The sequence below is a fragment of the Pan troglodytes genome, chromosome 4 (genome assembly GCF_028858775.2).
Source record: "Pan troglodytes isolate AG18354 chromosome 4, NHGRI_mPanTro3-v2.0_pri, whole genome shotgun sequence".
Taxonomy (NCBI): domain Eukaryota; kingdom Metazoa; phylum Chordata; class Mammalia; order Primates; family Hominidae; genus Pan; species Pan troglodytes.
The window spans coordinates 71,958,250-71,985,570 of record NC_072402.2 but is presented as its reverse complement, the minus strand read 5'-3'; the positions used below and the strand labels follow the sequence as shown (position 1 = coordinate 71,985,570).

Below are 27,321 nucleotides of genomic sequence, written 5' to 3'. Positions count from 1 at the left end.
ATCTTGGTTAGTGGGCTAAAACATGGTAGTTCATTACATACATATAGTGCCTGTCTATGCTTGCATCTACAGATTTTCAACATTGGTCTGAACTCAAGACATTGAAAAATGCCAGAGGGCAGAATGTGATACTATCCTTAAATCTCCAGGTAGTACATCTATTCAGACCCCAAGAGTTGTCTGATAAATATGAAATCTATTCAAAATTTAACTGTTCAAAAATTTTAAAACTTTTGAGGATTTTACTCCACAATATGTGCTCTTATAGAACCTTTCTTGTGGTTGTGGGGGGATCAGAAAAGGGCAGATTTGATCTAATCAGAATTACTGGAAAATGGCTTGCTATTACCTCTTAGATGAGCTAACCCAATGCTAAAATTACTATTATTGAGATAGAGTCTCACTCTGTCGCCCAGGCTGGAGTGCAATGGTGCAATCTCGGCTCACTGCAACTTCCACCTCCCAGGTTCAAGCAATTCTTGTCTCAGCCTCCTCAATAGCTGGGACTACAGGGGCGCGCCACCAAGCCCAGCTAATTTTTGTATTTTTTAGTACAGACGGGGTTTCACCATATTGGCCAGGGTGGTCTTGAACTCCTGACCTCATGATCTGCCCGCCTCAGCCTCCCAAAGTGCTGGGATTACAGGAGTGAGCCACCGCGCCTGGCCCACTGCTAAAATTATATGTGAGTGGTGTCTTAGATCTCTGTACTTTATGGCGTATGATTAGCACTATCATAGTATGGATCATAGTATGGATCCTTATCATAGTATGGATATGGATATGGATCCATATCATAGTATGGATCCTATTTAAGACAAATTTGCTGCAAAAGTAATATTTCATTGTACAATATCTTTATTAAAGAAATGCATTCCAGCAACACTGTCAGCATCTTTATTACCAAAGAAATACATATCTTTAACAAATAATCTCTCTGTATCTTAGTTTTTGCCTTTGCAAAACAAATGGAGATATATCAACTCTCATACAATTCTAAAAGCATTGTGCTGTCCTGCCTCACAGGGGTACGTACCCAGAGGTTTCTCTCTCTAGAGCAATCCCTAATAGGACAATTGTTCTCTCTGAGGCTTCTGGCTTCCTATCTCTCCTCTCTTGGGGAGCGGCTGCTTCTCTGTCGGTTGCTTCCCTGTGACACAGGGACCATAGTTTCTGCTCTAATTACACCTTTTCCACTCTGACGTAGCTGAGCCATATACTACATTGCCTTAGTCCTGTTCACCCTTTGGTGATTCTGTTCCATTTGCCACCTGGCCTCTTCCTCCTCAGTCATTTCTTTTTTTTTTGAGACAGTCTCGCTGTCACCCAGGCTGGAGTGCAGTGGTGCAATCTCAGCTCACTGCAGTCTCAACTTCCTGGGCTCAGGTGATCCTCCTGCCTCAGCCTTCGGAGTAGCTGGGATTACAGGTGTGTGCCACTGCACCTGGCTAATTTTTGTATTTTTAGTGGAGACGGGGTTTCGCCATGTTGGCCAGGCTGGTCTCAAACTCCTGACCTCAGGTGATCTACCCGCCTCAGCCTCCCAAGGTGTGTGGGATTACAGATGTGAGCCTCCGCACCCGGCCGCTCCTCAGTCAATTCTAAACAACTGTCCTCACTTGAGGAAGCTGCCCTTTCTCCTCTACTGTTTTACCAGTTGTCTTTTTAAAAAATAACTTTCCTCCAAATAACTAATTTTATTCATATAACACTCCTCAGGAGTTCAAATAATTTTAATCATTTTTAAGGCAAAGAAAATACTTTTTACATTTGCTAGATGTTTATTTGCAGAGCTACATAAATATAACCTTATTAGAATGGGATTTTTCCTACTTTGGGAAACTATCAAAATAGTCTCACACACACACACAACCCAAAGAAAACATATCCAAGAACGTGGTCAGTTTTCAGTTTTTATCATTATTTTTTTATATCCCAGCCCTCCCATGTAAGACTGGTCATTTTTTAGAATCCTCAGCCATATCAAGGATACAGAAGGGGTCTAGGATAGAGACCAATGAAGAAATTTCTTTGGAGAATTGTTAAGTGCTCAATTCAGCCTTCTTGGACAAAGGAGTTACTACCTTCTACTTTGAAACCCAGTGAAAGGAACTTCAAGGAAGCCCTTCAGAGAGCTTTGAAATGTGTTTCCTACAACCATTTAGCTGGGGAGCCCAGAGAGGGCTGCTGCCATGCAATCTCCCTGAAATTGTTTTTTTCAGGCCAGGGATGTGAGAATGTTTCCTGAGGACCAGATGTGTGACACTCAGGAGAGAGCCGGCATAAAATAGCCCCCAGAGGTAAAGAAAACCTCAGGACTGAGGCTGGATACTAAGGGTTAGGAAAGAATTACAGACTTTTCTTGAGACAGGGTCTTTGTCATCCAGGCTGGAGTGCAGTGGCACAATCAAGGTTCACTGCAGCCTTACCTCCCAGGCTCAAGCAATCCTTCCACCTCAGCTCCCTGAGTAGCTGGGACTACAGGCACATACCACCATGCCTGGCTAATTTTTTGTATTTTTAATGGAGAAGAGGTTTCACCAGGTTGCCCAGGCTGGTCTCAAACTCTTGGGCTCAAGCCAATGGCACCTCTGAGCCTCCCAAAGTGCTGGAATGACAAGCATGAACCTCCGAACCTGGCAGAGTATTTTAAATTGAGATGGGTCCATCAGATACAAGGAAACTACCCAGCAGGGAACCTCCAAAGAGGTCATACAAATGCCTGAGACAGAAAAAGTCGGTTTAATTATCTGCGGGGTCCAGGGATTATGAAGCCAGCCAGCCAAGGAAGAACTACCCCATCTCCTCACTCCTCACCTTTTGTACCTCCAGTCTACACTTTAATCCCACTGAGTTAACTTGCAGCTCACAGCTCCAGAAAAGTATAAGGAGAAAGCTGAAATCAGAGGAATCGTGCCCTCCACTGCCAGCTTGCAGTTTAAAGCACACCCAAGCTATAATTAAGATTACCTTCTGACGATTACATAGGACTGCACGTTTTACCTGTTGAAATAAAACTGTTTTCGCAACTTATCATGATGAAAATACTTTTTGTTATCTGTGAGTAATCTAAAAATACATGGGTCAGGTCAAGTCTTCATCCTGGGGCACCAGGGTATACTCCCACCGTATAAAGACACAAACATAAAAGCAATGTTTTGATCTGAATCCAATCCACACACGATGCTTATTCTACATACTCGTGTACATGAGAACCATTTTTCCATTGCAACTTTTCTTGTCAAAACATCCTTCTACTTACAAGGAAGATTTTGCTTAAGTCCTTCCTTTATCTTTTTTTTTTTTTTTTTTGAGATGGAGTCTCGCTCTGCCGCCCAGACTGGAGTGCAACGGCGTTCTCTCAGTTCACTGCAACCTCTGCCCCCCAGGCTCAAGCGATTCTCTCGCCTCAGCCTCCTGAGTAGCTGGGATTACAGGTGTGCACCACCAGGCCTGGCCAGTCCTTCCATTCTTAGTTCTTGAGGTTATGCAGTGTCTTTGCCCTGTGCTTCTCTTGTATTATGATCCAAACTCCTTTGTTTAAAAAAAAAAAACGAAACACCTAAACATAATCCAAATGTGCTAATAAATGTGAAACAGCCTCTTTCTCTGAAACAAGTTCTTCAGTAAAATAATTCTGTAATGTATTGCTTTGCTTTTCTTACGTGAAGTTATGCTATTACAAAATTAAGTTTCAATTACAGGCAAGGTTAAACTCTGCAAGCAACCCAAAACTCAAAAAGGGCTGAATGATAAGTCATTCAGGTAAAGACAAAAGAATGGCTCCTTATCATTCAACTTAACCAACCTTCTAAAGGTTCCTCCATCCCCACTGTCCATTACGCTCGTGGTATCCTTGTCTTTACACACTTATCACTATCTGCAATTGTCTATTATGTCACCTTCCACAAACATACATACAGTATATACATGATTGAAATCTGTCAGGGCAGGGTCTTTGTCTTGTTTTCCACTTAAAAGTTTCTGGGCCTAGAATAGCTTTTGACACATAGTAGTCACTAAATAGATACTTGCTTCATGAATGAAGGGCACCATTTAGTCAATAAAAGGGAACCACAGAATAGGTAAACTTCCAAAAGTATCTAGTGTTGTCTTTTAAACTAAACTCCCCATTCCTCACTGCCCAATCTCCTGACCTCTTGGCAAACTGGTTTTTCTTTGATGCTCTAACATGAGAGAGGTTTATGAAAAGTAAACACTAGCCTAAATTTTGCCAAATCCAGAATTTTAAAATATATCTTCATTCTCTTTGGCCTCAGCCACATATGTGACTGAGTGCCCCCCTCAAACAATCCCCTTCCTTGGTTTGTGTGACTCCATCCAATTCTAGTTCCTGGGCTAATTCTGCAACCACTGGAGTCAGAGGGCAGAAAACACGTCTGGTTTTGCTCCCACTGTATCTCTAACATGGCTTGGCACACAGTAGGTGCACCACACATAAATATGTCAACAAATGAACTTCTCCCTCTCTCCACTTCTGTCTCCAATGGACATCTCCCCAAATCTTACTTTGAGACTCTAAATTATCTTTTTGTTTTTGGAGTCTGTAAATTCACAAATGGTTTCCACCAATACTAAGTCAAGGATAGTTACTGAAGTTCATCGATGAACTCAAGCCCTCTTGCTTACTCTGACTTCTAAATGCCTATCAAATCTCAGTGTTCTCATTTTCATGCTTAAATTATACAGAAATGGGAAGCTTGGAAGTTAGCTACTCACTTGCACATTCAAGTTTTAGATGTTTTCTGTAGAGAACTCCCCGACAGCCCCACAGCCACTGCCTTAGTCTGTCATGATTTTCACATGAACTATTTAAGAACCTGTTACCTAGTTTCCAGCTTCAAGACTCATCACATGCACACTAACACTTTCCACATTCATCTTGCTAGAATAACTATTCCTAACATTCTGGTTTAAATCCTCTGTAATTTCTCAAGACAAATTCTTCATAATCTGATCGCTGCTCTTCCCTGAATTCTTTTCTTACCAACCCTACACCCCATCCTTCTAACCTGACAACCAAGGTGTCCACAGTTTCATAGTTATGCCCTCCTCTGACTGGTTACCATTATGTCAGCTGTTTCATTGCTGGCAAAGCCACTTACCTTCTCTCTCATCATGATTCCTTCAAGTCCTACCTGGCTCAGCTTAAATCTTAGCCTGGCTTCACCTATTGAGTGACAAACTCCTTTCCAATGCTCTCACAGCAACTCATGCATTTATCCATCATAGTGTGTGTGTATATATATATATATATGAACAATATATAATTGTGTCTCAATTAGAGGTGAGGCCTCTGCAGCTCACCGCAACCTCCGTCTCCCAGGTTCAAGCAATTCTCCTGCCTCAGCCTCCCTAGTAGCTGGGATTACAGGCATGCACCACCATGCCCGGCTAATTTTTTTGTATTTTTAGTAGAGACGGGGTTTCTCCATGTTGGTCAGGCTGGTCTCGAACTCCCCCCCTCACGTGAACCGCCCACCTTGGCCTCCCAAAGTGCTGCGATTATAGGCGTGAGCTACCGTACCCGGCCGCCACAGATTCAACCTTTCTATTTTTGTAACTTTACAGAACATAACCAGTTACATGTGGAAACAGGTAGTCTGCTTTGACAGTTGGGGGCAAATCAACCTGACTTTGTGAACTAAGATGGGAGGGAAGTAGGGGCTGGAGGGAGGCTTTTGAGGCAGAGGACAGAGTTGAAAAGCACATGGGGTACTTAGGAAAAATAAATTTAACATTTTTGCACACCAACATATAACACTGCAGAGAAGATAAAAGCATAATTTCTGCTGAAAAATTTAAAGTATAATGGGTATCTATACATAACTATAACTTAAGGCAGGACTGAAGTGCTGTTAAAGATAGAAATATAGACAATAGGTGGGGTGTGGTGGCTCGTCCCTGTAATCCCAGCACTTTGGGAGGCCAAGATGAGAGGATCACTTGAAACCAGGAGTCCAAGACCAGCCTGGGCAACATAGTTTAACTCCATCTCCAATGCAAGATCCACTGCTTATTTTGTTTCATTTGAAAATTTGAGTCATTAGTTCAAGGGTTTTTTTTTTTTTTTGAGGTGGAGTCTCACTGTGCCACCAGGCTGGAGCACAGTGGCATGATCTCAGCTCACTGCAACCTCTGCCTCCCAGGTTCAAGCGATTCTCCTGCCTCAGCTTCTCAAGTAGCTAAGACTACAGGCACATGCCACCACACCCAGCTAATTTTTGTATTTTTAGTAGAGTTGGGGTCTCACCATGTGGGCCAGGGTGATCTCGATCTCTTGACCTTGTGATCCGCCCACCTCGGCCTCCCAAAGTGCCAGGATTACAGCCGTGTGCCACCACACCGGCCTCAAGGGTTGTTTATATGGGGGTCAGGGTACTTTCACTAGACTTAGACTTCTGAAGCCCAAACTGGCCAAACTTCACCAGCTTTACATTATACCCACAGGAACTCAGCTGTCTTTCAAGGTCATTGTTCAATCTTCAACAGACTATCTTCACTTGAAAATTTGATGATGACAGCCGGGAGTGGTGGCTCACGCCTGTAATCCTAGCACTTCGGGAGGCCGAGACGGCGGATCACGAGGTCGAGTTCGAGACCAGCCTGGTCAACATGTTGAAACCCAGTCTCTACTAAGAATACAAAAAGAATTAGCCGAGTGAATCTCCATCTCTACAAAAAACACAAAAATTAGCCAGGTGTGGTGGTGTGCATCTGTAGTCCCAGCTACTCAGAAGGCTGAGGCAGGAGAACCACTTGACTTGAGCCCAGGAATTAGAGGCTGCAGTGAGCCAGGATTGCGCCATTGCACTATCTGTAAACAAGAAAGGCAATGGCAATTGGACTCTAACCATACATCTTTAAAGTACAGTCTCACATTTCAGGAGGAAGCCCAAGAGAGATTTAATCAGCAGGGTTTCTTTATAAGTGAATGTTCTGAAGCTGAGACCTGAAGGGTAAATTAGGAGTTAAAATACAAGATGAGAGTAGCAATTAGCTAGCACATTATAAAGCCATTTCAGGTTACAAGTAAAAGTGATACCCTTCCAAGGCCAGGTTAAGAACCTCAGATGTTATTCTAAACACAGTGGAGAATTATAATTTAAATAGCATGACTTGGCTACATCACTATTTTATGTAGCTGTTCCAGCAATTCATGTTCCCTTCAACTGCCCCTGCCCTCTCACTCAGCAGTCCAGTTGACTTTGTCCCTTCATTTTAAAAAAACAAAAAAAACCCCCAACCCTGTCAATAAACCACGAAAACTAGGAAGGCACGACAGCAAGTTTCAGTGCTTTAACACAGAAACACCCAATTACCAAGTTGAGGGCTAAAAAAATTCGACCAAGTAGTCCCACATCATTGCCTTTAGTCTACAAATCTCAGGGATTATACTTGATTTTCCTTTATTTCCTGCTCAATCTTTACTTGCACCCAGCCCTACTTTTTCTCAAACCTATTTACATATTCTTAAGTTGACTCACACCTAGCAGGCTTTTTTCACTTAGCTAGCCACCTTACACACAGCCCACAAGTCAGGTGTGCCAAGTGAGCATTACAGATACTAGGATAAGATCATCTTTTGAAAAACAGAAGCCACCTAAACTCCTACCCATACGTTTCCAGTGGTACTCCCAAGCTCTATGTGACTAATAATCATCCCCCTAGTCATGACAGCATAGCAGATGAACATGTTGCTAAAGGTAATTTAAACATCATACTCTTTCAAATTTACTCAAACATCTAAAATACCCACCTATGCCACATGAGCTGTGCTATTTTAATCTGCTATATTGTCTTCCAGTGCCCTCTGCTTCAAGGACTCCTGGAATTCTGCTTGTTTCTCATTGCCTTTAACCGTGTTACAAATCCAGTCCAAAAGTAAACATTCCAAAACAGTCACTTAACAAGTAAATCTGATATGAAGCTAGCCCAGTCCCTAAACCTACAGTATTTCACTGATACTACAAGCCTAATTGATTAAAAATACCTTACCAAACACCAGATATGTATTTTTTAAAACCAGAACATTTATTGCATGACTAATCGTTGACATTCTTAAGATGAACTGGATGCTGCAACAGCTGCCCTCTTGGGTTTAGGTGTTGTTCCTTCACGGAATCCATGCCTGCACGATGTCAAAAACAAGAACAAGTTACTTCAGCAACATCGATGCATCCATTTTAATTTTTGTTAAACAGATTTCAATGCGCTTATCTCAGTTAAATGCTGAAATCAATACTGCATTCATATGTTCAGACATTTATTTTTACAACATCACTGATAAGCTGCAATTCTTTACTTCACTTTGCTTAAAGATACCCATTTTCGGATATAGTTAACTGCAACTGCAATAAAGGCTCAAAAACTTATTTGGCTATACTAGTCATTGGGCCAGTATGTTTGTTCATATTTGGCAAGAGATCACAGATTATTTGTGAAAATGGTTCCCTATACTGAGAATAGATCCCAACTACTTTCACTAAGCAAGGAAAAAACAATTAGCATGTTTAATGGCAGACATTTTCTAAACCAAGAGCTTTGCATTTTAACTTATTTAACATCTGTATCTACTCTAAGTATCTACTCTAAGAAAGGTCAACTATCCTACTTTTAAAAGCCTGGCTTCAGTTCAAGCTCTTAACTCCTATATTGTACTAACAGACCACTCAACATTAAACCCACAAAAACGTTATGACCCTAAATGCAAAGAAAGTTGCTTCAGCACATGAACACACCTATGGGTGTCTACAAAGCCCTGAACTGTCTTGCTATCTTTAAAACTGGACACTCCGGAGACTGAGTGGGTAGAGGCTAGGGATTCTGCAAAATATTCAATTTTGCACTGGACAATCCCACCACAAAGAATTATCCAGCCCAAAATATCAACAGCTGAGAATTGCTGAAATAGAACATAGTAACGGAAGGAGCACCAGCTTTAAAGTTAAGTCTGCATCATTCTGAATCTTAGCTGAGATCTTAGATGGGTTAATCTCTTAGAAACTACTCTTTAATATGCAGGTTCTCTCAGCTAAGTCTACAGCGGAGCTGAGATTCTGCATTTATAACTCTAAGGCCAAGACTTGAGTAACAAGAGCCCAAGGCAACAGCAGCAACCAGGGCAATTTTCTACAGCACTCTTGCCCACAGCCACTATACTAAAGGTTGAACCAAGCCTGACTCCAGACCTTATTCACTACTGTCTTGACAAATTTTGACACCAAGTAAACCTAATAAATATCAACACTTTGGGACCCTAGTTCAAACAATGCTCCTGTTATTTAATTTATACTACTGTTTAGTGGAAAAACTACTAATAAAATCCAAACTAACTGATGTCAAGGTTACAGCGGCAGAAGATAAAGGCTTAACATCTGGCCTGAGCCCAGGAGTTCCGAGATTATCCTGGGTAACATGACAATATCCCATTCTCTACAATAAATACAAAAATTAGCTGGGCATGTGGCGGCGCACACCTGTAGTCCCGGGTACTCGGGCGGCTGAGATGAGATTACCTGAGGCTGGGGAGACTGAGGCTGCAGTGAGCCGTGATCGTGCCACTACACTCAAGCTTGGGCAACATAGTGAAACCCTGCCTCAAAAACAACAAATAAAAAGCTTCCAACATCTCATCCCCAGTAACCATCAGGGTACTGTTATCTTTTTACAAGTAAACACGAGGGTTTCATTCAAGCCCATTGGACCAATTATGATCGAACATACAAACTGTACCTGAATCTGCGGTATACAATTTTTAGGTGCCTCATTCGACCAGTTCCGGTGGTATTTCGTCTTTTAGCCTTGGCACTCCAGTTATCTAAAACATAAGTTCCGAAAAGATTTCAAACGGTGTTCTCCCACACACCTTGTAGGTGTTGTTAACACACGAGTTTTATGCCACCTCATCGGCATACAGATGTACGAGTTTTAAGATAGGCACCAAATAAAGTTCACACCTATGCCCCCACTTAAGTGCAATACAAACAAAAGCTAACACAGTTGGCCTGAAAAATGTTACTTACACTTTCTCTTGCGCTTGGCAGGGTAGCCACATTTGCCACAGGTCGACTTCTGAAGGTGGTAGGCCTTAGAGCCACAGCGGCGGCACAACGTGTGCGTCTTATTGCGACGCTTTCCAAACGATGACGTTCCCTTCGTCTGCACATTAAAGGAATAAATAGTTCTGAAACCTGGCAACTTCTAGATTTACTCGAGTTCTCCGGGAAACCAATTACTGATAAAATTTAAAGGCAATCATAAAGATCGCAACTGTGGGAGAAGCCTCTTTCCACGAATGCCAAGTCAGAGACCACTACCCGCATTTCACGTTACCTAAAGCCCTCCGCAAGAGTTGCAATGTTCTGAAATGCACCTTATCTTTATAGACTCCGGACAGAGAGCATCACCAATGAATTATTTCATTGTTACACAGAGCCAAACATTCCCAAACTCCTTCCCTCGGCTCCCAACCAAGGCTAGAGCCGTGAAAGGTCTCCAAAGGTTGGACCGAGGCAAAGGACACAATGCGGCTCTAGTACCACAATTACGGCGGGATAGGTCCCCCAGGCACCAGTTAGCAGTCATTCTTCTGGCTCTTGAGGGCCACCGCATGCCTCTTTCCAGCCCACCAGTTCCCCTTATCCGGAATCTTGCCAGCCCCCCCAAGCACAGCAAACAGAGAGGCACAAAGGACGAGGATGGAACGCGATTCACAAACACCACAGTCACAACTCACCATCTCGCTTCTGCGGCCGAGACCAGAAAGACCGGAAGAGAAGGCACTTCCGCTATATCACGCTCAGAAGCTTCCGCCCAGGGAAGCACTTCCTGCGGGGCGCGGTGCAGCGTTCTCAAGCGTCCGTCGTCGTAGTGTCGGTGGGGTCAAGAGGAGGATGCGGTACCAGGCAGGGCTGATCGCGTTTCAGTGCCGGAAAGGCGGGCGGGACTCCCAGTTTTCTGGCGACCGGATGGGCGGGTCTTCGTCGGGCCTGCTTAGACCCTGAGGGCCGTTTAGATTACAGTTTTGCATTTCGTGCTGCTGTTGCTGGTGCTACTGCTACTACTGATCGGTTTCGCACGTTAGCAGTCAGATTTGTTGCTATACCGTCGATTACTGTCTTCTAGGCACATGGAGAACCTGGAATGCGGGGCTGGCCCTGCCCAGGGGTACCCGCACCGACTGAGCGTCCCCGGCGTGTAATGACCGTGTGCGCCTGGGATAATCCCTATTAGGAGAAAGCAACTTCTCCAGCAGCCTCCTCATTCCGATCCCGGAGGCTTTTGGCCGACGCTGACTTTCCCTGCGAGAGGTCGCTAGGAGTACGGAGGCATGGAGCTGGAGCTTAGAATATAAAGGGAAAGGCAGACAGTGATTTTGTTGTTGTTGTTACGGTAGTAAATCAGAGGCAAGTTATCTGATCCCATATTTCATTGTGCCAAGGAATCACACATGGAACTTGTTCAATATAGTTTCCAAGGGCCTGGCGCCGTGGCTTACGCCTGTAATCCCAGCACTTTGGGAGGCTGAGGCGGGCGGATCTCTTGAGCCCAGGCGTTGGAGACCAGCCTGGGCAACATAGGGAGACACTGTCGCTACAAAAAAAATACAAAAAATTATCCAGGCGTGGTGGCGCGCGCCTGCCAACCCGGCTACTCAGGGGGTGGAGGTGGAGGGAGGCTTGAACCCGGAAGGTGGAGGTTGCAGTGAGCCGAGATTGCGCCATTGCACTCCAGCTTGGATGACTGAGTGAGACTCTGTCTCAAAAAAAACTGAAAAAACTAAAAATAAAATGTTGCCAGAGCTGCTTTCCTTTCTTGGAGGTTCTAGGAGGGAGAATCTGTTTTCTTTCCTTTCTCAGCTTCTAGAGACTGCCCAAACTCCTTGGTTTATTGCTCCCTTGCATCTTCAAAACCAGTGATACTGTAGTTCCCCCCCGTTTCTGTGGGTTAAGTTCCAACACCCTCAGTGGATGCCTGAAACCACAATACCAAACCCTATATATACTGTTTTTTCGGTACATGTGTACCTGTGATGAAGTTAAATTTATGAATTAGGCACCATAAAAGATTAACAACAACTAATAGAACAATCATAACAGTATACTGTAATAAAAGTTACGTGAATGTGGTCGGTCTCTTTTTCTCAAAATATCTTATTGTCCTGTACTCAACTATTTTTAAACCATGGTTGGCCATGGGGTAACAAACCCTGAAATCCTGCAAAGGGAAACCTTGGATAAGTGGAGACTACTGTAGTCTTTCTCACATTGCATTACTGTTTATTCTGCATCTGTCTTATTCTTTTTCCTTTCCTTTTATTTTTATTTGTAGTAGAGACAAGGTCTCACTGTTGTCCAGACTGGTCTTGAACTCCTGAACCTTCCTGTCTTGGTCTCTCAAAGGGCTCGGGTGCCCTGCCATCCTTCTCCTACTTTTAAGGCCCCTTGTGATTACATTGACTCCATCCAGGTAACTTCCTTATCTCGAGTTTCGCTAATTAGCAACCTTAATTCCCTCTGCAATTATAATTGTCCTTTGCCACATAACCTAATTTATTCGTAGGTTGAGGGGATTAGTACCTTGTTATCTTTGGAGACAGCCATTATTCTGCCTACCACGGGGACTATGAAAAATGAGGTCAGTGTAGAAAAGGTAGGACATGTGTCAACCATTAAGGAACCAAGCAGTGTGACAGGCATTATGTCAGTCTCTTTACTCCAGACATTTCCCAGAATTGAAGACAGGAGAGAATTATTTTTCCTCCTCTCTCTAGTGTTCGGTGGTTCTTTTTGGTGTATGTCAAACCATGTAAATTTTGCCCTGATCAAGTAAACCCTTGGCTTTCTTTAAAGAGGTCTATGAAGGCTAGTCAGACCCTCCAATTTTCTATACAATTGCTAGGTTTAGGTCAGGGCTAGTGACTATATCAACTTTTTTTTTTTTTTTTTTTTTGAGACAGGGTCTCACCTGTCACCTGGGCTGGAGTGCAGTGGTGCCATCGCGACTCACTGCAACCTCTACCTCCCGGGTTCAAGCAATTCTTGTGTCTCAGCCTCCCAAGTAGCTGGGACTACAGGCGCACGCCACCACCACGCCTGGCTAATATTTTGTATTTTTAGTAGAGACAGGGTTTCACCATGTTGGCCAGGCTGGTCTCGAACTCCTGACCTCCAGTGATCAGCACCCCCTCAGTCTCCCAAAGTTCTGGGATGACAGGTGTGAGCCACCACGCCCAGCCAGGACTAGATCAACGTCGGAAACGGATGATCTAAGGCTGTTAGCCTAGGCATTCACCCCCTGACATCTTGCTTTTTGGCAGTGATAGAAACTATGTTAAGTCCTGCATCCATGGTTCTGATACAATCAAGTCTCTTGACCACCAGGACTCAGCACTGAGACCTGCCGCTTTTTATTTCTACAATACATGAAATTACTGTTGACTTTTGTCTTTAAAACATCACATAAATTCATTAGGAGCAATTTAAGGGAGAATTTACTGTACATTCATACCTATGATAAAGTTTAATTTATGAATTAGCACGGTAAGATTAACAACAACTAATAATAAGGCTGGGTGCTTACGCCTGTATCCCAGCACTTTGGGAGGCTGAGGCAGGCAGATCACCTGAGGTTGGGAGTTCGAGACTAGCCTAACAAAACAAAACAAAAAAAGCTCAAAAAACAACAATAATAAAATAGAACACATTTAAAACTTTTAGTCCTGTGTTATTATTCCGATTTGAGGTCTATACTTTCAATTTTGTACCTCCTGGCTATATTTTATATAATAGAGAACATCCTGGTTACACTCATCCTTCCCCCACCTCACTTCCTTTGCATTCTAAGGCTGTGGTATGCAAATTTCTGTTATTAAGAAACAATTTTTTTTTTTGAGACGGAGTTTTGCTCTTGTTGCCCAGGCTGGAGTGCAATGATGCTATCTTGGCTCACCGCAACCTCCGTCTACCGGAGTCAAGTGATTCTCCTGCCTCAGCCTCTCAAGTAGCTGGGATTACAGGCATCGACCACCATGCCCGGCTAATTTTGTATTTTTAGTAGAGGTGGGGTTTCTCCATGTTGGTCAGGCTGGTCTTGAACTCCTGACCTCAGGTGATCCGCCCACCTCAGCCTCCCAAAGTGCTGGGATTACAGGCGTGAGCCACCGCACCTGGCCATCAAGAAACAATTTAAACTAGACAGCCTGGCATGGTGGCTTACACTTGTAATCGCAGCACTCTGGGAGGCTAAGGTGGGAGGATCACTTGAGCCCAGGACAGCCTGGGCAACATAGAGAGACCCCATCTCTACAAATAATAAAAAAAATATGGTTCACGCCTGTAATCTTAGCACTTTGGGAGGCCAAGGCGGGAAGATTGCTTAAACCCAGGAGTTCGAGACCAGCCTGGACAATGTAGTGAAACCCTGTCTCTACAAAATTTTTTTTTAAAAAGAGCTGAACAGGTTGGCGCAAGCCTATACTCCCAGCTGCTCAGGAAGCTGAGGGGGGAGGATTGCTTGAGCCCAGGAGTTTGAGGCTGCTGTGAGCTATGATTGCACCATTGCACTCCAGTCAGGGCAACAGAGTGAGACTCTGTTTCAAAACAAAACAAAAGGAAAACTTGTAGAAAGAAGTTTAAATTTCAGTGCTAAGTTTCCCACTTCAAGTGAACACTTTTTTCCCATCGGCTTTGAAATCTCAGAAAGGTTACTGTGAGAAAGGAGCATATTTAGGGTTGAGCATTGGAGAGGAGACTGGTGGTTTGGGAGACCTGTTATTAAAGTACCTTCCTGGTCAAGTTGAACAACAACAACAAAAAATTGGCAATCTTTATGACAGTGCCAATCAAATTGTGGGCATGAGGTGGGATGCATCACTTGAAAGCCATACTTTTGAGATACATATTTTAAAACTCTTACCTAGAGTATAAGGGTGGTTACCAGAGAGAGGCTGGGAGTTGCGGGGAAGGGAAGGGTGCTGGTCAAAGGATACAAAGTCACAGACAGGAGGAATAAATTATAAGTATTGAAGGTGATGTATATGTTAATTTGAGTGAATCATTCCATACTGCATACATATAAAATTACTGAATATCCCATAATTATATATGATTATAATTGGTCAAAGTAAATAAAAATTTTAAAACTCTTCAATTTTATAAAACTCTTACCTAATATTAATTTTTAATATCATATGAGGATTTTTTTTTTAAGAGCCTAGGCTAGAGTAACTTACTACAACCTCAAACTTCTGGGCCGAAGCAGCTCTCCTGCCTCAGCCTCCTGTCCCAAGCAGCTGGGACTACAGATGCGCACCATCACGACCAGATAATTTTTAAATTTTTTGTAGAGACAGGGTCTTGCTATGTTGCTCGGGTTGGCCTCAAACTCCTGGTCTCAAGTGATCTTCCTCAGACTCCCAAAGTGCTGGGATTACAGGCATGAGCCACCTCGCCCAGCCAAGATTTTAAAATTCTTTTTTAACCTTGGAGATACCAGAATTGTATTACTCATTATCCTTGGTTCCTAATAGCATTGGTTCATGCATGTTCTGCTTTTATTTACATATCAGCTATTTACCTTTAACAATATAGTAGCCCTGATAGGCCCAACTCCTACATTGTAAGACATCCATGATCTCCTCCCCAATCCCATCCCATCCCCAAGCTCCCCATATGTGAAGTAACCATCATTCTGAATTTCATATTTATCATTCTTTGCTTTTTGTTTTGTATAATTTTAATGACTTCATGTATACTCTTAAATGTAAGGGTGTGTTTATTTTCAACTTTTAAAAAGGGTGTCATACTGTATGTAATCTTTTGGGATTTACAGTTTTTCCTTACTATTGTTATGATTTCTCTATATTGTGGGTCACTGAAGTTCATTCTTTTTGAATGCCATGTAATATTATGTTATAAGAAATATCACAGTTTATTCATCCAGCATCCTGTTGCTAGTTATGCAGATCGCTTTCAGGTTCTTGTGAACTATGAAGGAGTAAATAAAGACCAACCAGGTAATTTTCTTAAAATAAATAATAATAAAAAACCAAAAATGTAAAATATTAAATAGTAATGTTTAAAGTGGAAGTATAAATCTCCCTGTAGTCATATTCTCAGAGATAACCAGTGTTAAAATTTGGGATATCTCTTGTCTTCTTTAAAATATAATGCATATCTGCATATACATATTATATACATATACTATATACACATTAAGTTTTTTAAAACAAAAATGAGATCTATAACTTGCTGTTTCCATAGCAATATATCATGGATATCATTACTTGTCAATATGTAGAGATGTACTTTATCCTTTTTAACAGTTCTTTGGTGTTTCACTGTCGACATGTCAATATTTATTCCCTAAACCCCAACTTTGGTTATTTTCAATTTTCTACTGTTGTAAACAATGTTGTAATGCAGATTCTTGTACATACATCTTCGGGCATTTGCTCGATTATTTCCTTAAGATAATTTCCTAGAACTGGAATTGCTGGGTTGAAGGATATGAAGTTTTATTTTTGTCTGTCTTCAACTTTATTTATTTATTGCTGTATATTGCCATATTGCCCACCAAATATCAATTAATAATTTACATTCTTGGCATCATAGTATAGTTCTCTGAGCAGGGAATACCTAGTCCAACCTGAAGTTCAAGAGCGACTTCTTGGAGGAGGTGACCCTGGGTCTGAGTCATGGTGAGAATTTATCAAGACTTCAAAAGAGCAGATAAATAATCCACAAGGACCCCGGATCAGAGAGTGCTCCGAGCTGGGTTGCCCCACTGTGCTTGTATCTGCACTCTCCAACACTAGGCATCATGGACATGTTAAAGCTTAGCCAAATAGAATTGTTCTTTGTCATTCTTTTTTTAACTTTTACTTATTCATTAGGATGATTTCATAATATATTTCCTGGTTTAGAGGAAACAGGAACAATGGCTACCGAGAGTACTCCCTCAGAGATCATAGAAAGAGAAAGAAAAAAGTTGCTTGAAATCCTTCAACATGATCCTGATTCTATCTTAGACACGTTAACTTCTCGGAGGCTGATTTCTGAGGAAGAGTATGAGACTCTGGAGAATGTTACAGATCTCCTGAAGAAAAGTCGGAAGCTGTTAATTTTGGTACAGAAAAAGGGAGAGGCGACCTGTCAGCATTTTCTCAAGTGTTTATTTAGTACTTTTCCACAGTCAGCTGCCATTTGTGGCTTAAGGCATGGTAAGTTGACTTTGTATACCTTTTTGGGGTGAGAGGAAGGGGGCAGACTTTCTGAAAAAGAAAACAAAATGAAAGAAAATTGTTGCCTTTTATTTTTGTTAGTCTTTTTCTGGAGATAATTTTCATTGAAATATGAAATAGGGAAAAACTGGAATTTAAAAAGTTTCTGAAATTTAACATCTTATTGGTTTACTGAATCGATAATTTGTTTTTCAGACTGTACTCAAAACTTGCAGTTGTTTTAATGCTAACAAACTGCTCATTATTCTGGCAGTAACATGCTAAAATCTCACAGTTGGAAGGAAAATACTTTAATAATAACACAATCCAGGGTTTGTTTTTCAAGTAGGTGAATTCGTGGATATTTACAGTGCCAAGACCACAAGCTGTATCTTTCACTTAGTATAGCCGTTTTGAAAATACAAGGAAAATAATTTTTAACACATAGATGGCAAATCAGTAGTTTCATTTTTTTGGTGATAAGAATGCCAGCAGCAGCTGTTTTCTGGAGCAATTCCAGTGCTAATTCTTAAATGGTTCAAAGATAACTGGTAGTCCATGAAAAAGCAATTCTTCCAGTTATTTAGCAATTCTGTAAATTACTACTAGGACTAGGTCTAGCTCTTTTTCTAGGAATCTTAAAAAAAATATTCAAAATTATTTTAAGGGATGTTAGAGAGGTAGAGGCTCAGATAAAAAGGTGAATGTTAATGATACCTAATTTAGGACAAGATTTATATGCTTAGAAATTTTTCTTTTATTATTTCTAAAGCACACTATTCCAAATAGAGCCATTTGCTTACTGATTAGAAATTATTTGTGATCAGATTTCATTAGCAATGACCCCAAGAGACGTGAGTCTGTTGTGAGTCACAGTAAGTCCACAAGTAAACACTGTTCATATGATTCAAATTTTTCGTTTTATTCACTTACCCTGTAAGGTTGCTAGGAAGGACTCAGACTTTAAGCAAGACAGTGGTGTGATCTGATTTTTTTTTTTAGTGGAAAAAAGAAAGTTCTGAAAGTTGACGTGTTGACATGCAAGTTATATAGGAGGTGTTAGGTATTCCTGTCCTCCAGTGAAATAAGAGGTGGCTGGGCGCTGTGGCTCACGCCTGTAATCCCAGCACTTTGGGAGGCCGGGGCAGATGGATCACCTGAGGTCAGGAGTTTGAGACCAGCCTGACCAACATAGTGAAACACTGTCTCTACTAAAAATACAAAAATTAGCTGGGCATGATGGCGCATGCCTGTAATCCCAGCTATTTGGGAGACTGAGGCAGGGGAATCACCTGAACCCGGGAGGTTGAGGTTGCAGTGAGCCCAGATCGTGCCATTGCACTCCAGCCTCGGCAACAAGAGTGAAACTCTGTCTCAAAAAATAAATAAATAAATAAAAGGAGAGGGATGAAGCTTTGAGGCCTCAGGAACTCTAGCTGTTATACAGCTTCTTTTTCTTAATTGGGAAAAACAATTCTTTTCTTTGCAGAAGTTTTAAAACATGAGAATACAGTACCTCCTCAATCTATGGGGGCAAGCAGTAATTCAGAAGATGCTTTTTCTCCTGGAATTAAACAGCCTGAAGCCCCTGAGATCACAGTGTTCTTCAGTGAGAAGGAACACTTGGATTTGGAAACCTCTGAGTTTTTCAGGGACAAGAAAACTAGTTATAGGGAAACAGCTTTGTCTGCCAGGAAGAATGAGAAGGAATATGACACACCAGAAGTCACATTATCATATTCAGTTGAGAAAGTTGGATGTGAAGTTCCAGCAACTATTACATATATAAAAGATGGACAGAGATATGAGGAGCTAGATGATTCTTTATACTTAGGAAAAGAGGAATATCTAGGATCTGTTGACACCCCTGAAGATGCAGAAGCCACTGTGGAAGAGGAGGTTTATGATGACCCAGAGCACGTTGGATATGATGGTGAAGAGGACTTCGAGAATTCAGAAACCACAGAGTTCTCTGGTGAAGAACCAAGTTATGAGGAATCAGAAACCAGCCTTTCATTGGAGGAGGAACAGGAGAAAAGTATAGAAGGTATGGAAATATCTTGTATAGTTAGGCAACAACTTAATAAGTTAATAAGCTTGCCATGACATAATGGGGATGGGGGATGAAAAAGGGACAGATGTCAGCAGAAAATCAACTACTAAGAAATTCCTCGTGCCTCTCTGACCTGGAATCTCCTCGAGGTAGGTGTTGACTTAAAGGAGCTCCCAGGACCTAGGAAATGATGGACAGCATAAGCAAAAGTAAATATTGATTGTCAGTTTGTAAATTTCTGTAGTTCGTATAAGGAGTTGCCAATCATTAATTTCCCATTATACGTACGAGGAGTTGCTAATCATTAATTTCAGGCTAACCTATTTCTCAGGTTAAACCACTTTAGTTATTTTAGTGCCTTTGTGACCAGAGAGATGTGGGGATTATGGGTTTGACTGTTTAAGTGAAAACAGTCAGTAAATGGCTAAGATCCCAAAATATTGTTACTTGGCTTGATCCAGTCCACATAATGCCATCTTGATGAGAATTATATTTGTATCTTGAATCTGAATATTTCTTTATTTGAAAAAAATTTGTTTTTAAACAGGGTCTCACTCAGGCTGGAGTGCAGTGGCACAATCATGACTCACCGCAGCCTCTACCTCCCAGGCTCGGGTGATCCTCCTACCCCAGCCTCCTGAGTAGCTAGCATTACAAGTGCCTGCCACCACGCCTGGCTAATTTTGTATTTTGTAAAGATGGGATTTTGCCATGTTGCTCAAGCTGGTCTCGAACTCCTGGGCTCAAGTGATCTGCCCACCTTGGCCACCCAAAATCCTGGGATTACAGGTGTGAGCCACTGCACCTAGCCAAATCTGAATATTTCTTAATGAAAATTCAAAATATGAGAAGTGTTTCATTGGAGTGATATTGCCTGGGAAAATAGACATCACTAAGTTCTGAGTAGAGGATGAAAATGTAGCTACCATCTCACATTCATTTCAAATCTTGGGGACTCATAATCCACTTATGGGTAGGAAGAGAGTCATTTCTTCCTCATCACACCTTGTATCAGTTTGTGAGGGATGCTGTAACAAAATACCACAAAATCAGTGGCTTAAACAATAAACACAGATTTCTTGTCTCACTCTTTTGGAGGCTAGAAATCTGAAATCAAAGTATCAAAGTACTGACAGGGTTGCTTCCTTCTTTTTTTTTTGAAACAGAGTCTCACTCTGTCGCCCAGGCTGGAGTGCAATGGTGTGACCTTGCTCACTGTACCCTCCGCCTCCCGGGTTCAAGCGATTCACCTGCCTCAGCTCCCCAAGTAGCTGGGATTACAGGTGCGTGCCACCACGCCTGGCTAATTTTTGTTGTTTTAGTAGAGACGAGGTTTCACCATGTTGGCCAGGCTGGTCTCGAACTCCTAACCTCAAGTAATCCACCCACCTTGGCCTCCCAAAATGCTGGGATTAAGGCATGAGCCACTGTGCCTGGACAAGGGTTGGTTCCTTCTGAAGGATGTGATCTGAAGGATCCTAGCTTTCCTGGTGGTTTGCTGGAAATCATTGACACTGCTTGGCTTGTGCAAGCATCCCTCTGATATGCCTTCACCTTCAAATGTCCTTGTCCCTGAGTGTGCACCCCTTTGGCCAAAATAAAAAAGGACACCAGTCATATTGGATTAGGGCCCACCCTAATAACATTATTAAAACTAATTACATCTGCAATGGCCCTATTTCCAAATAACATCACATTCTGAGGTACTGGGGGTTAGGATTTCAACATATGAATTTTGTAAGGGACATAATTCAACCCACGCCTCTTGCCCCACCCCCAAATAACTTCTTAATACATGATTATTTTGGGGCCCCATACTTAATTTTTATTTATTTATTTTAGTTGGTGCATAGGGTTGAATTAATTAATTCATTGCATAGTATCATCATTATTCTGCAAAAATCCCCTGTTTATCTATTCTGTTTTTTTCTCCATTTCCCATTTACCTTCTTCTGTAGGTAACATTCTAATATTGCAGGGCATCTCTTACATATTGTTTGGTTTTCATGAAATTTTTTTTCTGTATCAGGTACTGACTGGGTTTCACCACGTTGCCCAGGCTGGTCTTGAACTCCTGGCCTCAATAATGCTACATAACAAATCATCTGAAAATTCAGTCACTTCAAACCCTGAGAGTTTATTATTGTTCACATGTCTGTGGTTGGCTGGGCAGTTCTGCTGGTCTTCCCTAGGTTCACTCATGCATCTGTGATGAGGTGGTTGAAGGCTGGTCTCTCATCTTCTAGCAGGCTACTCTGGGCTTGTTTTCAGAATAGATGCAGTATATTCTTTTTTTTTTTTTTTTTTTTTTGAGATGGAGGCTCACTCTGTTGCCCAGGCTGGAGTGCAGTGGCATGATCTTGGCTCACTGCAACCTCTGCCTCCTGGGTTCAAGTGATTCTCCTGCCTCAGCCTCCTGAGTAGCTGGGATTACAGGTGCCCACTACCACGCCTGGCTAATTTTTGATTTTTAGTAGAGATGGGGTTTCACCATGTTGGCCAGGCTGGTCTCGAACTCTTGACCTCAGGTGATCCACCCACCTCGGCCTCCCAAAGTGCTGGAATTATGGACATGAGCCACTGCGCCTGGCCAAGTATATTCTTATGATGAGGGTAAAGGAGAGAGAAAGGGAGAGAGAGCAAGGTGGAGGGGGGGAGACAGAGAAGTAGTGAAGGCCTTTTGAGTCTTAGCTTTAGAACGATCATCATGCCATCTATGCCATCTGTATCTGTTTCCTAGGGCTGCTGTAACAAAGTACCACAAATGAGTGGCTTTAGAACAACAAAAATTTATTGTCTCACAGTTCAGGAGGCCAGAAGCCTGATATCAAGGTATCAGGAGGGTCATGCTCCCTCTGGAGGTGCTAGGAAAGGATTTGTCTCAGGCTTCTCTCCTAGCCCCTGGTAGCTTCGTGCATTCCTTGACTTACAGATGGCCATTTTCTCCCTGTGTCTCTTCACATCATCTATCCTCTATGCATGTCTCTGTGTCTAAATTTTTCTTTTTTATTAAGACACCAATTATACTGATTTAGGCCCCCCTCCATGACCTTATTTTAACTTAATTACCTCTGTAAAGATAAAGATGCTATTTACAAAATAAAGCCACATTCTGCATTACTGGGGGACTTGATATCTTTTTGAGGGGGACAAAATTCAACCCATAACACCATTAGTTCTGCCACATTCTGTTGACAAAAGCAAGTCTCAAAGCCAGGTTTAGGGTTGGGGGAAAACAAGTTCTACTTCTTGCAAAATAAGATAGCAAAGACTATGGATACCAGAAAGCCATTAATTGGGGACATTATTACAATCAGTCTAACATCTTTAGTAAAACAGATCAAGAGAAGTCTTAATAATAATGTAGTTATGATCTGCAATGTAATTCTAATGGCTGCCCATCCACTCTAGTTGACTGGAGGCACGTGGCTATTCTTTGTTTCTTTCCCAAGTAATATTTGTCTGTGCAGCTGAGAACTGAAAAAAATAGTTCTAAATCAAAGGAAGGTCTTCATGCTCTTTGTCATGTGAAATTTTATGTAAAACATATCACAGTGTCACAGTCTCAGAAAGGCTTAAACTATTGCCTTGTGTGCTCTGCACTATAGAAGTTCAACTTGTATAGACAGTATCAATTGACTCTCTTCCCCCTCCAGCTTGTTGTTGGGTTCAACCATTGGGTGGAACCAATATGTTTACCTTTCCCTGTGGCCTTTCTTTTTTCCTGAAGATCCAGGTTTTCATTTTATATTATTTTCCTTTAGCCTGAAAAATTTATTTATTTTTTCTCTTAGTACAAGTCTGCTGGTGGTAAATTCTCTTAGTTTTTGTTTATTGAAAGATATTTTTATTTTGCCTTCATTCCAGAAGGTTGCTTTTGCTGGATATAGGATTCTACAACTTTTGCCTTTAACATGTTATGGATGCCATTCCTTTGTCTTTTAGCTTCCATTGTTTCTGATGCTAAATCTTCAGTCATTTTATCATCGATCCTCTGTAAGTGCTGTGTCATTTATCTCTGGTTGTTTTCAAGATTTTTTCTTAATTTTTTTTGAGCAGTTGACTCTGATGTGTCTGGGGTGATTTTTTTTTTCTCTTAGTGTTTGCAGAGTTTCCTGAATCTATAAAAAAACTTTTAATCAAATTTGGAAACTTTTCAGCTGTTATTTACCGAGATTTTTTTCTTTCTCACTTCTTCTCTTCTCTCTTTCTGAGACTTCAAGTACATGAATTTTAGAGTTTTAAAAATATTGTTCTACACGTTCCAGAGACTCTGCTCAGTTTTCTTTAATATTTTTTCTCTCTATTCTTCAGGTTAGATATTTACTTTCTTCTGTCATCTCCAATTTGTTGTTAGCCCATCTAGTGATTTTAAACAAATTCATATATTGTGATTTTTAATTCCAGAATTTCCTGTTTAAAAATACTTTCTATTTTTTTCTGAGAATTCCTATTTAATCATTCATTGTGGACTTATTTAATTTTAATTTTTTTTTTTTTTTGAGACAGAGTCTTACTCTGTTGCTCAGGCTAGAGTGCAGTGGCACAATCTTGGCTCACTGCAGCCTCAGTCTCCTAGGCTGAGGCTCAAGCCATCCTCCCACCTCGGCCTCTCAAGTAGCTAGGGCTACAGGCACAGACCGCCAGGCCTGGTTAATTTTGTATTTTTTTGTAGAGACAGGGTTTTCACGATGTTGCCCAGGCTGGTTTTGAACTCCTGGGCTCAAGTGATCCTCCTGCCTCAGCCTCCCACTGTTTTGGAATTACAGGCATGAGCCACCATGCCTGACTGTAAAATTCTTATATGCTAAATCTAACATCTGGGTCATTTTGGATTCAGTGTCCATTGAGTATGAGTTACATTTCCTGTTTCTTCCTATGTCTATTAGCTTTGGATTGTGTTCTATCCATTGTATATAATAGGTCATAGAGACTCTAGATTGTTATATTTCTCCCAAGAGTCTGAATATTATTTTGGTCTGTTTTTGTCTCCAGTTAACCTAACTGTATTTAAATTCAAAATTTAGACTCCTTTTCCATGGGTGGCAGCTGAAATCTCTGTTTATTTCTTTTTGCCTTAGCTGAGTTATTTTTATGAATTTTTAATTTATAAAATTGAGATTAGTTTCCTGATATTATTGCTTACCTTTTTCACCTAGCTCTGTGCTTAATTAGATACATCTCTGTTTTGTGTGTACATCTACTCTGTTGCTTTGATCTGCTCCATAGTGACACTGTTATTATCTTGTCGACACACCTGGCTTGGATCCTGTGGGTATTGATGTCTTTCTTTTTTTTTGAGATGACAGACTGGAGTGCAGGGCCACAATCTTGGCTCACTGCAACCCTGCAACCTCCACCTCCTGGGTTCAAGTGATTCTCCTGCCTCAGCCTCCTGAGTAGCTGGGACTACAGGCACCTGCCACCACACCTGGCTAATTTTTGTATTTTTAGTAGAGACAGGGTGTCATTATGTTGGCCAGGCTGGTCTCGAACTCCTGACCTCAGGTGATCTGCCGACCTCATCCTCCCAAAGTGCTGGGATTATAGGTGCGAGCCACTGCACCCAGCCATGGGTACCAATTTCTGGCTGAAGAAGTAGAGAATTGCTTTCCTAAGGCAAAGTATGAGACAGGAAAAAGCAGAACTTAAAAGCTGTCCTGCAACCTATTCTCTCACTGCTTCCTCTGTGAACTCTTCATGCTAGATTCAACTTCCCCCTCACCTTTTTACCCCAACACATATATCAGTTCAAGCAACTTTGAGACTACTCAAGGGCTTCTTATAGTTACTTTTATTAATTCCTAAAATCTATGCTTTTCTCTTATTTCTGTTGTTTCTTCAAAGCTATTTTTAAGGGTAATTTTACATTTTTACACTAGCTGGCCGTCTGTCAGGAGTAGAAAATCTAGTCTGATCTTCTCTCTCTGTTATGTACTATCTCTGTATTTATAAGATGTAGGTAGGCCAGCCAGGGTGGCTCATGCCTACAATCCCAACACTTTGGGAGGCTGAGGCAGGCAGATTAATTGAGCCCAGGAGTTGAGACCAGCCTGGGCAAAATGGTGAGACCCTGTCTCTACAAAATGAAGAAATGAAAAGTTAGGTGGGGTCGATGGTGTGCACTTGTGGTCCCAGCTACTCCGAAGGCTGAGGCAGGAGGATCACCTGAGCCCAGGAAGTTGAGACTGCAGTGAGCTGAGATTGCACCACTGCACTCCAGCCTAGGTAACAGTACAAGACCCTGTCTCAAAAAAAAAAGTAGGTAGAAGATAGTTTGGAAAATGGGAGATCAGGAAAAATTAGGTATAGCATGTAAACTCCAAGAAAAACTTTGAAGGAAATAAAATCTTCAGTTCCTGTAAACTTCAGCAAGAGATAAATTTAAGAAAGAACCAGTATCGGCCAGGTGCGGTGGCTAATGCCTGTAATCCCAGGACTTTGGGAGGCTGAGGCAGGTGCATCACGAGGTCAGGAGATCGAGACCATCCTGGCTAACATAGTGAAACCCCGTCTCTACTAAAAATACAAAAAATTAGCCAGGTGTGGTGGCACCCACATATGGTCCCAGCTACTTGGGAGGCTGAGGCAGGAGAATCGCTTGAACCCAGGAGGTGGAGGTTTCAGTGAGCTGAGATCGTGCCACTGCACTCCAGCCTGGGTGACAGAGTGACACTCCATCTCAAAAAAAAAAAAAAAAAAAAAAAAAAAGCCAGGCGCAGTGGCTCACACCTGTAATCCTAGCACTTTGGGAGGCTGAGGAGGGTGGATTGCCTGAGCTCAGGAGTTCGAGACCAGCCTGGGCAACACGGTGAACCATCTCTACTAAAATACAAAAAAAAAAAAATTAGCTGGGTGTGACGGCGGGCGCCTGTAGTCCCAGCTACTCGGGAGGGTGAGACAGGAGAATCACTTGAACCCGAAAGGCGGAAGTTGCAGTGAGCCGAGATCGAGCCACTGCACTACAGCCTGGTGACAGAGTAAGACTCCGTCTCCAAAAAAAAAAAAAAAAAAAAAAAACCAGTATCAACCTAGAGTATTTCTCATAGATGTATATAATTTAACATTAACAAAATTTTTTTTCATCGCTGCATGTAAATGTTAGCACATTTTTAAAAATAAAAAACCTAAATGATCATCCATAGGCAATTGTTAAATAGTTACATCCATCCAAACCATGGAGTACCATGAAATAGCTAAAATGAGTTAGGTAGATCAGTATATATGCTGACTTGAAATAATTTGCAAGGAATACCACTAAGTGAAAAGAAGCTGAAGAATCATTTGTTTAGTATAATATCATTTATGTAAAAAAAAAAGAGCATGGGCTGGGCACGGTGGCTCATGCCTGTAATCCCTCATTTTGGGAGGCTGAGGCAGGTGGATTACTTGAGGTCAGGAGTTCGAGACCAGCCTGGCCAACATGGTGAAACCCCATCTCTACAAAAATACAAAAATTAGCTTGGTGTGGTGGCACATGCCTGTAATCCCAGCTACTCGGGAGGCTGAGGCTGGGAGAATTACTTGAACCCAGGAGGTGGATGTTGCAATGAGCTGAGATCTTGCCACTGCACTCTAGCCTGGGCAACAGAGCCAGACTCCATCTCAAAAAAAAAATAGAATCTACTAAGTAAAACTATATATTTCTATATATGCATGCATACTTAAGTACTTGCATAGAAAAAGGATGGGAAGCAAACGTACTCTACCATATTGATATCTCCCCTAAAAACGAAGCTGACTTGCCAGAATGGTGAAAGGAGACTTCCACTTTATTTATATTGTTTCAGCTTTTTGCAGTGAAAATGTAGATTAGACCGGGTGTAGGGGCTTAAGTCTATCCTAGCACTTTGGGAGGCTGAGGCAGGCTGATCACTTGAGTCTAGTTCAAGACCAGCCTAGCCAACATGGTGAAATCCCATCACTACTAAAAATACAAAAATTAGCCGGGCATGGTGGCACACACCTGTAGTCCCAGCTACTTGGGAGGCTGAGACACAAGAATAGCTTGAACCCAGGAGGT

At 41.8% G+C, this 27,321-nt stretch overlaps 2 protein-coding genes, 1 long non-coding RNA gene and 1 other non-coding gene across 6 annotated transcripts in view; 2 read left to right on the top strand and 2 right to left on the bottom strand.

Moving 5' to 3' along the window:
* Nucleotides 1-9,281, top strand: part of LOC107974761 (uncharacterized) — a 67,786-nt gene extending 58,505 nt beyond the window's left edge. The window contains exon 4 of the long non-coding RNA XR_001717751.4: nucleotides 6,472-9,281. This is a non-coding gene — a long non-coding RNA (uncharacterized LOC107974761). The remainder of the gene's footprint in view (nucleotides 1-6,471) is intronic.
* On the bottom strand, nucleotides 8,035-10,789 carry RPL37 (ribosomal protein L37). Its single transcript, NM_001246471.1, has 4 exons — nucleotides 10,760-10,789; nucleotides 10,047-10,182; nucleotides 9,757-9,841; nucleotides 8,035-8,152 (listed from the first exon to the last, which is right to left on the bottom strand). The coding sequence occupies exons 1-4, from the start codon at nucleotides 10,760-10,762 to the stop codon at nucleotides 8,083-8,085; spliced, it is 294 nt and encodes a 97-aa protein (NP_001233400.1). The 5' UTR covers nucleotides 10,763-10,789; the 3' UTR covers nucleotides 8,035-8,082.
* LOC112209354 (small nucleolar RNA SNORD72) lies at nucleotides 8,235-8,314 on the bottom strand. The gene has a single exon (XR_002944093.1). It is a non-coding gene; the product is annotated as a small nucleolar RNA SNORD72 (small nucleolar RNA).
* A 5,955-nt stretch (nucleotides 10,790-16,744) lies between the features above and the next one.
* CARD6 (caspase recruitment domain family member 6) overlaps nucleotides 16,745-27,321 on the top strand; it is a 37,702-nt gene continuing 27,125 nt past the window's right edge. For 2 of the 3 annotated variants that reach the window (XM_063811259.1, XM_063811260.1), the window contains exons 1-2: nucleotides 16,771-17,245; nucleotides 18,735-19,292. In XM_063811259.1, the coding sequence (XP_063667329.1) occupies nucleotides 16,963-17,245; nucleotides 18,735-19,292 (841 nt within the window). In that variant the 5' untranslated portion in view covers nucleotides 16,771-16,962. Of the gene's footprint in view, nucleotides 17,246-18,734; nucleotides 19,293-27,321 lie in introns of all 3 variants that reach the window. The other variant, XM_517788.7, reaches the window with a different exon arrangement.

Bases quoted from the DNA above. Each gene is read 5' to 3' on its own strand.
- RPL37 (NM_001246471.1), bottom strand. The intron at 9,842-10,046 runs GTAAGTAACATT...CTTATGTTTTAG, and splicing joins TGCCAAGCGCAAGAGAAAGT to ATAACTGGAGTGCCAAGGCT. The intron at 8,153-9,756 runs GTACAGTTTGTA...GACATCGTGCAG, and splicing joins ATTGTATACCGCAGATTCAG to GCATGGATTCCGTGAAGGAA.